At 37.3% G+C, this 16354-nt stretch overlaps 1 protein-coding gene across 1 annotated transcript in view; it reads right to left on the reverse strand.

Moving 5' to 3' along the window:
- The window catches only part of LOC106080634 (organic cation transporter protein), a 34804-nt gene extending 28172 nt beyond the window's left edge, over positions 1 to 6632 (reverse strand). The window contains exon 1 of the mRNA XM_013242049.2: positions 5581 to 6632. Within this exon, the coding sequence (XP_013097503.1) occupies positions 5581 to 5690 (110 nt within the window). The 5' untranslated portion in view covers positions 5691 to 6632. The remainder of the gene's footprint in view (positions 1 to 5580) is intronic.
- Between the last annotated feature and the right edge of the window lie 9722 nt (positions 6633 to 16354).

The following is a 16354-nucleotide window of genomic DNA, read 5'->3' on the forward strand; positions in this document are numbered from 1 at the left end:
AGAAGAGAGCAAGAGTAAAACACGCAATTTTTAAAACATTTTTTTACTTTCACTATTTGGAACATATTGTGCTAAAGTTGAACAAATATTTTATATTCAGATAGAGACCATACTGAAGATTTTATCATATTACATACCTAAATTGGCTATGACAGAACATTTGTTCCACAAGCTGAACGTAGAATAGAGTTCCAAGCGCCTCGATCTCAAGTTTCCACAAGCTGAACGTAGAATAGAGTTCCAAGCGCCTCGATCTAATGCGCTCAAGTTTCCAGGTATCTCCCACCACTTGATCTTTCCATCGCGCTTTTGGTCTTCCCGGTTTGCGTGTACCACCGTGTTTGCCTTCAAAAGACTTTTTGCTGGAGCTTCTTCATCCATTCTGACAACATGACCTAGCCAACGCAGCCGTTCTATTTTGATGCGTGTAACTATGCTATCGTCGTCATACAGCTCGTGGTTCATACGTCGCCTATTCTCTATTAACGCAAACTGCTCCATATATTTTGCGAAGAATCTTTCTCTCAAATACTCCAAGTACTGCCACATCAGCTTTCACTTGTACCCATGCTTCAGAACCATATAACAACACGGATAGTATCAGTGTCTTGTATAGTGTAATCTTCGTCCGTCGAGAGGTGGCCTTGTTTCTAAACTGACTACTTAGTCCAAAGTAGCATCTGTTTGTCAGTATTATTCTTCGCTTTATCTCAAAACTGGTGTCATTCGTTTCGGTTACGGCGGTGCCGAGGTACTTAAAGTTCCTGACTATCTCAAAGTTGTGATTCCCAACTTTCTCCATTTTCTTTTTCTGCCCGGGTTTACAAGGTGTTTTGGGAGTTGAAACCATCCATTTCTTCTTATCTAAAGGGAGATAAGACGAAATGTATAGTTTCTGCCTGACCCATTTTCACTAACTCTCTTTCGATTCTCTCAAAGGCAGCAGTTACTACTGTTGTAGCATGTATTCTCTTGTGATTAGTGTGCCATATCTATTCACATCTGCATCTCGTATAATCTTCTCCAGCAGGATATTAAAGAGATCATACGATAGGTTGTCTACTTGTGTGAAACCTCGTTTGGTATTAAATGGTTCGGTGAGATTCCTTTCTATTCTTACTGAGGAACGCGTATCAGCAAGTGTTGACCTGCAGAGTCTTATTAATTTTGCAGGGATACCAAACTCAAACATGGCTTGAAATACCTTTGAACGTAAAGGAGTATCGATGGCGGCTTTGTAGTCAACAAAGAGATGGTAGGTTTTGATTTATTCTTCTCGAGGCATTTCTAGGATTTGGCGCATATCTGGTCCAGGGTGGATTTAGCTAAAGCCCAATCTTAAGCCGCATTGATAGGGTCCAATTATATCATTGACTTTACGTTTTAATCTTTGGCACAGTACGCTCGAGAGTATTTTGTATGCGATGGGGAGGAGACTTATTCCTCTGTAGTTGACACATTCTGTCTTGTCTCCTTTCTTGTGCACGGGCCATAATATGCTGAGGTTCCAATCATCGGATTTTATCATATACATGCATTTAAAAATGATCTTATTTCCAACTTTTAAAGGAAACATTTTTTCAAAAGAATTTTTTGCTTGATTTTAAAACTTGTTTAATTTATATGGTAGCTTAATAAACTTAGTTCAGATCGGACTATATTTAGATAAAGCTGCCATATAGACTGATCTCCCAATAAAGGGTCTGAAGCCCATAAAAGCTTTATTTTGTTATCCAATTTCACTGAAATTTAAAACAGTGAGTAGTTTTAGGCCATCCGTCCCAAATATGGTAAAAATAGGACTGTATTTAGATATAGCTGTCATATAGATCGATATGCCGGTTAAGGGTCTGAAGCTCATAAAAGCTTTATTTATTACCCGATTTTGTTGAAATTTGAAATACAAAATTCAACAGTGACTTATATTTATAAGACCACTCATTGTCCATGGCGAATTTGGGTGCATAAGTTATCCAATTTCATCGGATTGTGAAGAAAGCTGGGTTTACATATATACCCGAGGTGGTGGGTATCCAAAGTTCGGCTCGGCCGAACTTAATGCCTTTTTACTTGTTTTTGTTGTATAAATCGGAATTTTAAAATCTAAAAATATATCACTGAATTTTTTGCTTGATTTGTAATTAAGTATTCCCAAGCGTTTAATAATGGGATCATCTCTAATATATTAAAGCTTACACATCCATGTGTATATGCGATAAGTTTATACTGGTATAAATTAATTAAATTATATAGTGGCATAATTTATTAAAAGTCATTAGTTTGAGCAAAGTAGGTCTTGTAGTTGAAACAATCTTCTTATCAATGGATTTGTTCACGAGTTGCTCACGTTACGTTTTTTTTTGTACAAAGAATGTTACTGTGACGCCCATGGACATGGACGTGGAGCGTTCACCTTACACATTCGCCAAAATAATTTCCGCGTTGACTCATTTTGAAAATTTGTACAATATTTTTGTATGTTTATCGTAAAAATTGGCGCGTGATTGCCTTGAAGTTCGTAGTGTAGGCATGGGAATGAATAAAAATTAATTTTATTGAAGATAGTCTTAAACATTATTTTGAAAATAATATGGAAATAATAGAGAATTTCTGCCTTAAATAAAGTCTGTACAAGTATTTAGGTATAAGGTTATGACAGGCCATGACTTATGCACATGTTACACAAGATGTGTCAAGGCGTATTTAAGAAGGTGGTCTCTCGCGAACAGCTGTTAACAGCCGGCCGGGTTTGACGGTATTAAGATGTCAGATTTTTGTCTGCGTTCTCTTTGTTGTTATCTTCTTTCTTGCATATTCTTTGCTCATGCACGCACACGTATACACACAAAACGACGATCAGCTTGATGGCAAGATGGCGGATTGCAGCATATGATTTTTGGTTGTTGTACAAATGAGACCACCTTTATTAGATTAACATTGACATTTCTACAGGAATGTACTTGTACAAACGTCTGGGTTCGAATTCTGGCGAGAACTTTAGAAACAATTTCCAAAAGTGGTTATCCCCTCCTAATGCTAGCGACATTTGTGAGGCACTATGCCATGTAAAAACTTCTCCCCAGAAAAGTATCGCACTGTGGCATGCCGTCCGGACTCGACTACATAAAGGAGGTCCTTTATCACTTAGCTTAAAACTTCAATCAGGCAGTATTCATCATCGAATGAGAGGTTTATCCCAGTTCCTAATTGGAATATTCAATAATTGTCAATAATTGTTTTTGTTACACCTTGAAGCAAGGCGTATTTAATAAGGTGCATCGGCGAATTGCTATAACAAGGCATCTTTTTTTGGGAATTTGATATGTCAAAATTTGTGAACAGGGCGAAGAAAATTCAGTTCGCCCTGACATATAAAATTTTCGGCAATTGGTTTCGACCAATCAGAGCAGGAAGAAAAAAGTTTATGAATTTTTGAGTGTCAAAAAAACATATAGCTCCAGAGGCTTAACCCCCCCAAAGTGGCTGGAACATTGAGGTCCGATCTGTGTGGTGTTCATTGCTGTCAAGAGAAGCTTAGGCTGTGAGCCACCGAGGGCGTCCACAGGTTGCAGATATTCGAATGCTCCGAACGAAGTATCTGCAACGGCAGTTGCGGACAATCAGCGGTATCGAGTGGGGAATCTCAGTGGAATCTCGATATTACAAGTCGGGTAATTGGCGCCTTCAAATAACCAATGTCCACCATGTTACCTCCGCCATCGGTACTTTGGACCGGAACAAAAATTTGGCTACAACAATAACCCATAAAACCACCAAGGTGGCAGGTTCAAATAGTCATAAGGTTATTGTAGCCGTAGATAGCTTCCAAGTGAAAGCTAATAAATGGCTCAAATAGGAAGACTGTGATTTAAACTCAATCACCACAAGGAGCGGCTGTGGCTCTTGGATATCTGTCCGATTTTCAGGTAATTTAAAAAGGACCGGTAAAGTTTGTTGGCTACGAGGATAAGGTTGTCAACGTGGTGTGTGGCCGTCCAGAGTGCATATAGTATGCTGCAAAAATACTAGGTAACTTGGTATGTTCAGGGGACTTCTTCTAGATGTGATGGAGTTGCCGCTATTACTACTGAATATCCTAAAAAGCCATTGCAATGTTAGAACTTTGACCTTGCGCTGGTCACATGGCGGACTTAAGCTTGATTTGTGGAAAAGAGAAGGAGTCATAGACGGTTGAGCAGCTTTTGTGAGACTGCCTTGAAATATCGAGAGTAGGTGCAGGATTATGCCTGGACAAATTTTATTTTCCTGTCTTATTTTCCACCGTAGTGCAGAGGTTAGCATGTCCGCCTATGACGCTGAGCACCTGGGTTCGAATCCTGGCGAGGCTATCAGAAAAAATCTTCTCCCCAAAGAGGTCTCGCACTGCGGCTCGCCGTTCGGACTCGGCTATAAAAAGGAGGCCCCTTATCATTTAGCTTAAACTTGAATCGGACTGCACTCATTGATATGTGAGAAGTTTGCCCCTGTTCCTTAGTGGAATGTTCATGCGCAAAATTTGCATTTTTGTCTAAACTCTCTACAGGCAAAAGTCTTTTCGCCATTCTTGACTTGAAGCCTCTCCAGGCCTCCTGGCCGTTTTGTCATCTTTTTCATTTTGTCTGGTATTGTATTGACCTGTTCTTCAGCGCTTTTTGGATCTTTCGGGGGCGACACAATAGACCTCAGTTCTCAGAGTGAAACTTATAGTAAATGAGGTTAGAAGACGCGTGCTATTATGTATCCTAAGTTTAAAAACCATAACAGCATCAAACACAATTTATAAATTATTTATTTTGAAGTTTATATTTTTGTACGGCGAATTCAAAAATGAGTTGACATATCAATTTTCTCAGCTGGGTTGATGCGTCCACCTAATAAATACGCCTTGCCTTGAAGTATGAAACGACTTTCGATGAATGGCAGTTCGTTTAAAATTTGACAAGTATTGGCAATGGGGAAAGAACATTTGTTTGACATTCGCGTATTTACTTTATACAAACAAATCTTTGAGATAGGCATATTTATTTAGAAACATGTATCCTGCACTGGAGACAATCTTCAAAACCATTTTCACATTTATCGATAGCTTTGAAATTTTGTAACATTTATTTTGATTAAACATCAACATTTTAGATCAATTACGTTTTGTTCAAATATTTATTGTTCGTAAGAACATTTTCTTAGATTACAGGTTTCAAAACATCACGTGAGTTGTTGCTCTGCTGTTTCGAAGTATAAATCAAGTCATTCCACCGTTTTCAAAAAAAAAAAAAACAATCTCTCACTGTCAATATGATTGATACGGGAAATTTTTTCCTTTTATACCCATACATCCATATGCACAATGCATTTTTTCTTCTCTTTATTCAAAATGCCAAAGGTAGAGTGCATCGATCGCTGTCAGCTGAGTGATGATAAACTTTCTGACATTTGGAAAATACGAAAAATCAATTAGACACTTCAGCGAGAGATAATTGCATTTTAAATGGTTTATATAAAAGAAGAACCAGAGAATACACTTTGATTTGATTTAATCTATATGTAATTAGTGAATAGTTTAGTATTTTATTTATATATTACCAGACATATAGGCCACCGGTGCCAACACGTTCCAGTTCATTGGTGACAATTTCTTTGTAGGCTTCCTCCGTAATGATGGCTTTCGATTTTTCACCTTGATCCTGAGTCATATTGCAACGCTATTCTTTTTAATCAAGGAGGGTATAACGTTTAAATGATGTAGTATTTTTCCACTGTCAACTTGCACTTAATTTAAGTGTGATCAAGAATGAATATCCACTTGTGGATAAGTGGTAATTTTAAAATTTTTTTGTTACAACACCACAAAGCAAGTAGGACACACGCAATTTTCTTTTATTCTTAAATCTGTTATACTCCTCCCATGGCCCTCTAGTCTTATCAATTGTTTATTTTTTTTTTTACTTTGTGCTTACACTATGCACTCTCACACTAGCCCCAATCAATACAGCAAGTGTCCGATGTTGTATGCAAGCATTGACAAAAAAGCGCGCATTTTTTGGTTTTGTACAAGACTAAACGATCGCTAGAAATGTTGAATTACCGCTGAAGATTACAGTAGTGGGGGTGATTTGAATGCGGGGCTTAGGGGACGGACTTTCACTGAATGAAATGGGTGTGTGGAGTAAGTGTTACTATGGCAGTACAATGCATATGAATTACAAAAACACTAACATTCATTCAAATGGGTATTAGAACCCAACTTTAGCATTAAGAGTCGCAAGTCTGTCTCACTGAATTACCACACAATGTTCATAGAAAAATGTATTTATTTTCTTCTTCTACTGCCTCTTTAGCATAGGAACACTTTCACTCTTCTGTTGTGATTTCAACTTATGTTGTTGTTTTTGCTGCTGCTGGCACATGCAGCTATGTATGTTAACACATGTTTCTACTACAAGAATGTTTCTTGGTTTATGTTTTTATTTTTTCTTTTGTTCTTAATGCCCTTGTGTGTGTGTTTTTAATAGAAGATTAGAGTCTTGGTTGTGGGGGGATTATTAGGACTTTCACTCAATATACATATTGTAGTATTTACAAATCCCGGCTTTTGATTTGTCAGTCGACCGATCACTTTGAATGTGCTTAGCTAACTAAAGTCTCAAACCAAAATCACTTCATGTTATACACATAAGCAGCACAGGCTAAGTACGCGAGCAATGATGAAGATTTCCGAGCAACAGCAACAAAAAATGTTGTACGATGTACTACGAACATGCAAACACACACAGGCTGGTTGACATGCTGCCACTTACACTGCGTACTAAATGAGGTGTAACAAGTGTAAATGCAGTGTTGTTATCACTTAAATCTCATGTTTTTTTCCTAAATGAAAAAGAGTTTGGCATTTTGCTTACCTTCTACACATCTAAGGGATTTTGAATATTTTCAGAATTGTAGCAAAGGTCAAGCTAGCAAAAAATGGAGGAGAGAACTATAAATAAATTTTAATGATAGCGTCATGTCGCCGATCACCGTTTATCGCTATTGATCCGTGACGGCGACATGACGTCTGAACTAATGAAATTCTGGAAAGTTGACGGCGCAGTTAACATCTTATAAATATTCAAAAACAATAAAATCTAAATTCGGATTAACAGAGAACATGGAATAAAAAATAAGTCCAATTTATATGCGAAGAATTTAACAGTTTGGCCAAATTTGTTTTGATTAGTTGGTGCTACTAGTCATGCCTATAACAAGTTTAAAGGCATTTTTTCAGAGCAAACAATAATAAAATATTTTTTTCAGAAGATTTAAATTTGAAAAATTTCTTATTATACAACCAATTATGCCAATGATGATCCTTTTCGGCACCTATGTTATCAATTTAATCAACTGAAAGATGTAGATAGGTCTATGTGAGAATCGAGAAAATTTAAAAAGGAAAATTATATTATTTTTAAATTCTTAGGTTAAAACATTTGTCAATATATTGATATTAGTCTGTAAGGTTATTTATTATCTATAGACTTAAATAAAAAACAAAATAAAAGAAAATATATATATGTATATAAAATCCAAAAACTTCTACACTTCTCTCACACAGATTTCTTTCTCAAACCCCAAAACTAGTTAAAATTAACTAAATTTGAAGAAAATTTTACTTTTTATAGCGCAGGTTATTTTTTGTTCATTTTCAGTTCAACAATTTCTTATCTATGAAAAGTTTATTAGTTTGTGACTATTTACTTTTCACAAGTACAATTAGAACTTCAAGCATAAATATGGAATTATTGAAAAACAAGCAATATCTCGTGAAGTTTGGCTGGGCCAAATCTTTTATTCCCTCCACCATTCCTTGAATGATTTCAACAATTTCTTATCTATGAAAAGTTTACGTAGTTTGTTACCATTTACTTTTCACGAGTAAACAAGCAATATCTCGTGAAGTTTGGCTGGGCCAAATCTTTTATTCCCTCCACCATTCTTTGAATGATTTCTATTATATTTATAATGTGGGTTATTGAGTGGTGCCACTCAAGAAAATTATTTCCTACCAAAATTTAACAAAAATCCTACCAAACGCGACCAAAACCTACCAAATATTTTATAAGCCAAAAATGCTACCTAGACCAGATCGTCTTTATATTCATAGAGGATCGACCCATGTCCCTCCGTCGTCTGTTGAAATCACTCGAATACAAAAAATACAAATTTTGCCCATGAATATTCCACTAAGGAACAGGGGCAAACTTCTCACATAGCAATGAGTGCAGTCCGATTCAAGTTTAAGCTCAATGATAAGGGGCCTCCTTTTTATAGCCGAGTCCGATCGGCGTGCCGCAGTGCGACACCTCTTTGGAAAGATGGACATGACATAGTACCTCACAAATGTTGCCAGCATTAGGAGGGGAAAACCACCGCTGAAAATTTTTTTCTGATGGTCTCGCCATGATTCGAACTCAGGCGTTCAGCGTCATAGGCGGACATACTAACCGCTGCCTCCTCCTCCTACATCATAAGCAGCACATATGTTAAAAGCCATATCAGAAGTCGATGTAATTTCTTCCAAATTTATGGATAAATAAAACGCTCTTCCCGCTTAATGCTTTATACTTTGACGTTGGCAGCACTGACACCACATCTGAAACAATTAAATATCAACAAAACAAACAAAACAAGTAAAAGCGTGCTAAGTTCGGCCGGGCCGAATCTTATATACCCTCCACCATGGATCGCATTTGTCAAGTTCTTTTCCCGGCATCTCTTCTTAGGCAAAAAAGGATATAAGAAAAGAGTTACTCTGCTATTAAAACGATATCAAGATATGGTCCGGTTCGGACCACAATTAAATTATATGTTGGAGGCCTGTGTAAAATTTCAGCCAATTCGTTTAAGAATTGCGCCCATTGGGGCTCACGAAGTAAAATAGAGAGAACGATTTATATGGGATCTGTATCGGGCTATAGACCGATTCAGACCATAATAAACACGTTTGTTGATGGCCATGAGAGGATCCATCGTACAAAATTTCAGGCATATCGGATAATAATTGCGACCTCTAGGGGTCAAGAAGTCAAGATCCCAGATCGGTTTATATGGCAGCTATATCAGGTTATGAACCGATTTGAACCTTATTTGACCCAGTTGTTGAAAGTAAAAATAAAATACGTCATGCAAAATTTCAGCCAAATCGGATAGGAATTGCGCCCTCTAGAAGCTCAAGAAATCAAATCCCCAGATGTGTTTATATGACAGCTATATCAGTTTATGAACCGATTTGAACCATACTTGGCACAGTTGTTTGATATCATAACGAAATACTTCGTGCAAAAATTCATTCAAATCGGATAAGAATTGTGCCCTCTAGAGGGTCAAGAAGTCAAGACCCAAGATCGGTTTATATGGTAGCTATATCAGGTTATTGACCGATTTGAACCATACTTGGCACAATTGTTGGGTATCATAACAAAACACGTCGTGCGAAATTCCATTCCATTCGGATAAGAATTGCGCACTCTAGAGGCTCAAGAAGTCAAGACCCAAGATCGGTTTATATGGTAGCTATATCAGGTTATGGACCGATTTTAGCCATACTTGGCACTGTTGTTGGATATAATAAGAAAACACGTCGTGCAAAATTTCATTCCAATCGGATAAGAATTGCGCACTCTAGAGGCTCAAGAAGTCAAGACCCAAGATCGGTTTATATGGCAGCTATATCAGGTTATGGACCGATTTGAACCATACTTGGCACAGTTGTTGGATATAATAACAAAACACGTTGTGCAAAATTTCATTCTGATCGGATAAGAATTGCGCACGCTAGAGGCTCAAGAAGTCAAGACCCAAGATCGGTTTATATGGCAGCTATATCAGGTTATGGACCGATTTGAACCATACTTGGCACAGTTGTTGGATATCATAACAAAACACGTCGTGCAAAATTTCATTCCAATCGGATAAGAATTGCGCACTCTAGAGGCTCAAGAAGTCAAGACCCAAGATCGGTTTATATGGCAGCTATATCAGGTTATGAACCGATTTGAACCATACTTGGCACAGTTGTTGGATATAATAACAAAACACGTTGTGCAAAATTTCATTCTGATCGGATAAGAATTGCGCACGCTAGAGGCTCAAGAAGTCAAGACCCAAGATCGGTTTATATGGCAGCTATATCAAAACATGGACCGACATGGCCCATTTACAATACCAACCGACCTACACTAATAAGAAGTATTTGTGCAAAATTTCAAGCGGCTAGCTTTACTCCTTCGGAAGTTAGCGTGCTTTCGACAGACAGACGGACGGACGGACGGACGGACGGACGGACGGACAGACGGACGGACATGGCTAGATCGACATAAAATGTCACGACGATCAAGAATATATATACTTTATGGGGTCTCAGACGAATATTTCGAGTAGTTACAAACAGAATGACGAAATTAGTATACCCCCCATCTTATGGTGGAGGGTATAAAAATATTTTAATTTTAGATAAATAATTCTCGGATTTCATAAATGTAATTTTATTAAAATCCTAAGCAATTTTGCCACATCATAACATTTAATCAGTGAATAAAAATGTTGCGTTCTTCTTTTTTTAATTTTGTTATTCAAATTGAATGATGAATTTGTCATTCAAATTGAATGAAGACACCATATTTTTCAATAAACGGCGATAAGATTGGCCGCTTAGCTAAACGGGGATTGCAAACCATACAAACTAAGCAAAAAAATCTGCTTAATGGGTAAACAAAACATCCTTATTATCAGCACGGATTGTGAAGGTCATAACGAAAAACCCCACATTAAAATTTACAGCCAAATCGGATAATTATTGCCCCCTATAAAACAAAAAGAAAATGCTACAAAACTATGCTACCACTCACAATGTCATTTTTAAAATTATTATCAGACTTAAAATAGCAATCTTGTGGAATGTGGTGTAAAACGCTGTCCAAAAGAGCCCTGTTTTGAGTTATCGATGATAATACACTGAATATATGTATGTTTTTCGAAGACTGATGCTCTTATACGCACACACAAAGCAAAATTTCTCCCAAAACAATTTTTCCATTTTTGCTCAAACTACAATTACAACGCATATGCAAGGACATTAGAGAGGTTCATGTTTAAAGCAGAAAACATCATACTTGAGTGTTGAAAGGAGAGCAAAAAAAACAAAAAGTTGACTTAACCCACTGTTTTATTGAATTACGCAAGAAGTCATTTCGACCAAAAACAATCGAGGTATTTTTTGTACCTATTTGATATTCGCCAAAATTAAATCCTCATGAAATTTGCATAGGGATGTGAAAGGGAGAGATAGAGAGGCTGAGTTTTATTGCGACGGATAACGCCAGAAATATGAAATTTTATACATGTATTGATCCGAAGCATTTAAACTGTGGCACCAAATTTAATTTGGACATCGTACTACTACGCACCAAAAAGGTACCAAATGTGTTAAAAGTAAATTTTTATTTAAACAACAGATGATAATAACAGGAAGTATTTAGGTAGAAAGATTTTTTAGAACATTTAGGCAATAGAAATATTGATCGAAGATGGGAGAATGAATAGAGAATAGGAGCAGGTCACAACATCGGGGTATAATCGAGGCGATGATAGGAAACCTGGAAGGAATGGAAAACAATTCTGATCGCGTACTTTAGACTGCAATCCACTGCTGCTAGTGGCTCAGACTTGGAATAGCCGAACTCGGGTATTGCTATCTGGAAATGCATGCTACATGATTGAGTTAAAGAATCTGTTTCCAACTGGTTTACCATAATACGGTCCTGCAGGCGGAGATCGTGGCGATCACGGAATGCGTGAGGATAGTAAACTGGCCATCAGAGCAATAACAACCAAGACGGTAACGTTATGAACAGTATTGGAGTGTAAGGAGATTAACGCCTTCTCTGAGGATGGCACGATCCACTTAATTTGGAATGAAAGAGCAAACGGTTAATGCAAAGCCTTTCGAGGAGACGCAGTCCGAGATAGAGGCATGGGCGAAGAACGCACATGTAACTCTGTGAAACAGCGAAACGGTCGGTGCAAATGCAAACTAGCATGAACATTCCATTAAGGAACATGGGCAAACATCTAATATATCAATGAGAGCTGGCGGATTCAAGTTTAAGCTCAATGATAAGGGACCTCCATTTTATAGTCGAGTCTGAACGGCGTGCCGCAGTACTACACCTCTCAGGGAAGAAGTTTTTAAATGGCATAAATGTCGCCAACACTATTTTTTCTGATGTACTCGCCAGGATTCGAACAGAGGCGTTCAGCGTCATAGGCGACATGTTTACCTCTGCACAGAAAAAATTACTTTAAGAAAAAACCGACTACCAAATTTGTATGTGTAACAGATAAACTCAAGGAACTTTAGCATTGAATTGAAGACATTAATTGATGAGTTTGGTTTGTAGAGACTTGACAGAATAAAAATTGACATTTGGTGGATTTTGAACAAATTTTTTTATTGAGTTGGTTTTTAGAATAAGCGTTATACTATGTAACAAACAGACTCCCATAGCATTCATAATTTGCAATACCAAGTTCCATCACGCTACAGTTTTTAAAAAAATGAGGTATTAGGCTGAAACTTTGCACAAATTCTTTTTTTATCCATAAGCAGGTTAATTTCGAAGATGGGCTATATCGGACTATATCTTGATATAGCTCCCATATAGACCGATCCGTTGATTTAGGATCTTAAGCCCATAAACGCCGATTTTGCTGAAATTTGGGACAGTGAGTTGTGTTAGGCCCCTCAACATTCTACTTCAATTTGGCTTAGATCGGTTCAGATTTGGATATAGCTGCCATATAAACCGATCCTCCGATTTAGGGTCTTAGGCCCATAAAAGCCACATTTATTATCCGATTTTGCTGAAATTTGGGTCAGTGAATTGTGTTAGGTCCTTCAACATCCTTCTTCAATTTGGCTCAGATCGGTCCAGATTTGGATATAGCTGCCATATAGACCGATCTGTCGTTTTAAGGTATTGGGTCCATAAAAGACGCATTTATTGTCCGATTTCGCCAAAATTTGGGACAGTGAGTTGTGTTAGCGGCTTTGACAGCCTTCTTCAATTTGGTCCAGATCGGCTCAGATTTGGATATAGCTGCCATATAGACCGATATCTCGTTTAAAGTCTTGGGGCCATAAAAGCCACATTTATAAACCGATTTCGCTCAAATTTGACACAGTGACTTATATTAGGCTTTTCGACATCCGTGTCGTATATGGTTCAGATCGGTCTTTATTTGTAAATGGCTACCAAAAAGATCAATATTTTGTTCTGCTAAATTGAACAATGACTTTTACTTATTAGACCACTCAATATCCATGTCGAATTTGGTCCGAATCGGACCATATTTTGATAAAGTTGCTATGGGGACATAAATTAATCATTTTTCACCGGATTCTGACAAAAGATGGTTTATATATATACCCGAGGTGGTGGTACTTGTTCGTTATGCTTATGAACTTTATTGCTATTGTTGTTTTATTTTGACTTGCAAAGAGTGCCTTTCAACAACAAATTTTTACTTTGGGTCATTGAGATTCAAAATCATTGTAGCAGAAAAATTAACCAAGTTTGCCATGGTTTTTTCGACAAAAATTGTTGTTTTTCGGTAGAACGGCGAAAATCCTATAGGGAGATCCGGCTTGTGACAAGACTAGGCTAATACTGAAAGGAAGTAAGAAGGAGATCGATATAGCTTTCAGTCCCATAACGGGACACATGGGACTATAAACTCACTTATGCAGAATAGGCGCGGCAAACGATAACATGTGTATGGCATATGGGGAAAATGGTCACACGTTTGAGCATTTACTATGCCATTGCCCAGCTTTCACGGATCACATAAATCGGCACTTGGGCATAAACTAACTTAGGGGCATGGTATGGAGAACAATTAAGGATTTTTATACCCTCCACCATAGGATGGGGGAATACTAATTTCGTCATTATGGTTGTAACACCTCGAAATATGCGTCTGAGACCCCATAAAGTATATATATTCTTGATCGTCATGTCATTTTAAGTCGATCTAGCCATGTCTGTCCGTCCGTCTGTCTGTCGAAAGCACGCTAACTTTCGAAGGAATAAAGCTAGCCGCTTGATATTTTGCACAAATATTTTTTATTAGTGTAGGTCGGTTGGGATTGTATGGAATATGAATGGGCCAAATCGGTCCATGTTTTGATATAGCTGCCATATAAACCGATCTTGGGTGTTGCCTTCTTGAAAAAAGTATATATATTCTTGATCGTCATGTCATTTTAAGTCGATCTAGCCATGTCTGTCCGTCCGTCTGTCTATCGAAAGCACGCTAACTTTCGAAGGAATAAAGCTAGCCGCTTGATATTTTGCACAAATATTTTTTATTAGTGTGGGTCGGTTGGGATTGTATGGAATATGAATGGGCCAAATCGGTCCATGTTTTGATATAGCTGCCATATAAACCGATCTTGGGTGTTGCCTTATTGAATCTCTAGAGTGCGCAATTCTCGTCCGATTTTACTTAAAATTTGCACGTGGTGTTTTGGTATCTCTTTCAACAATTGCGCTAGGTATGGTTCAAATCGGTACATAACCTGATATAGCTGCCATATAAACCGATCTTGGGTTTTGATTTTCTTGAGCCTCTAGAGGGCACAATTCTCGTCCGATTTGACTGAAATTTTGCACGTAGTGTTTTGGTATCACTATCAACAACTATTTTAAGTATGATTCAGATCGGTTTATAATCTGGTATAGCTGTCATATAAACCGATCTTGGAGCTTGAGTTCTTAAGCCTCTAGAGCGCGCAATTCTCATCCGATTTGGCTGAAATTTCGCATGAGGTGTTTTGTTATGACTTCCAATAACTGTGCTAAGTATGGCGCAAATCGGTACATAATCTGATATAGCTGCCATATAAACCGATCTGGGATCTTGACTTCTTGAGCCTCTAGAGGGCGCAATTCTCATCCGATTTGGCAGAAATTTTGTACAACGGCTTCTCTCATGACCTTCAACATGCGTGTCCAATATGGTCTGAATCAATCAATAGCTTGATACAGCTCCCATATAAACCTATCTCCCGATTTTGATTCTTGAGCCCCTACAAGGTGCAATCCTCATCCGAAAGAACTGAAATATTACACAATGACTTCTAAAATGTTCAGCATTTATTTATGATCCGAATCAGACTATAACTTGATATAGCTTCAATAGCATAACTGTTCTTATTCAATATTCCTTGTTTGCCTAAAAAGAGATACCGCGCATAAAACTCGGCAAATGCGATCCATGGTGAAGGGTATATAAGATTCGGCCCGGCCGAACTTAGCATGCTCTTACTTGTTTTATTACTGTATTTTGATTTTTATTCGATTGTTAGAAATTTTCTTTTTCGAAGTTACTTTTTTAGTATTTAGAGTGCACAACAAGCTGACTTTTCGCTTAGGTGTACGTCCATTGTGGCATGGGGCGGATTAATATCCGCACCATCTTTTCAACCTAACCTAAAAGTTCATTGCATCCCCAATCGAATTACGATTATTTTGTTTTTCCTGCTTTTTATCAAAATCGAAAGAAAACAATTATCAAACCAATTAGAAAGCTGCGCAACTATTAGATACAGAAAAAATTTAATGTCTAACTATAACGAAAGTGTTAAGTGTCAGGAGTATGTTATTATGGGAATTTAAATTTTACAATTAGCAAGGGGATGCAAGTGAAAGCAGCAATACACAGCCCTACGTACATAGCATAGTAACTGCAAATACGATAGAAGCAATTCAAAGTGTAGTTAACATGTTTACTTAATCCGATAAGAAAAAAAATTCTCAAATTTATTCATATATCAGATGTAGTCAGTCAGTCAGTCATCCATAAAATCTGTATCTTAATTAATGCCAACTACTGTAAATCTTGTGCTTAGGTATATAAAAACTTTCGTAAATATAAAACTACTGACCTATCAGAGAGTTAATATACTTATACTCCTATGTGGAGCCACTACCGATACCATACTTTGAAACAGATTAAAATTATAACGGGTTGCATTATCGGAGTAGAATCTGGAGAGAAAATAACTTTTGGAACAGAATAGATATTTGCGGTGTTTTATTTTAGTCCCATCCAGTGCAAGTAACAATTGCCGCATTTTATAGATTTCATTAAAACAGAAAATCGATCATTTTTATAACCTCCACCATAGGGGGCGTATATATTGGGTTGCCAAAAAGTAATTGCGGATTTTTTAAAAGAAAGTAAATGCATTTTTAATAAAACTTAGAATGAACTTTAATCAAATATATAATTGCCATTTTGTTCGATAACCTTTTGCCAT

This window comes from Stomoxys calcitrans, chromosome 2 (genome assembly GCF_963082655.1).
Source record: "Stomoxys calcitrans chromosome 2, idStoCalc2.1, whole genome shotgun sequence".
NCBI lineage: Eukaryota > Metazoa > Arthropoda > Insecta > Diptera > Muscidae > Stomoxys > Stomoxys calcitrans.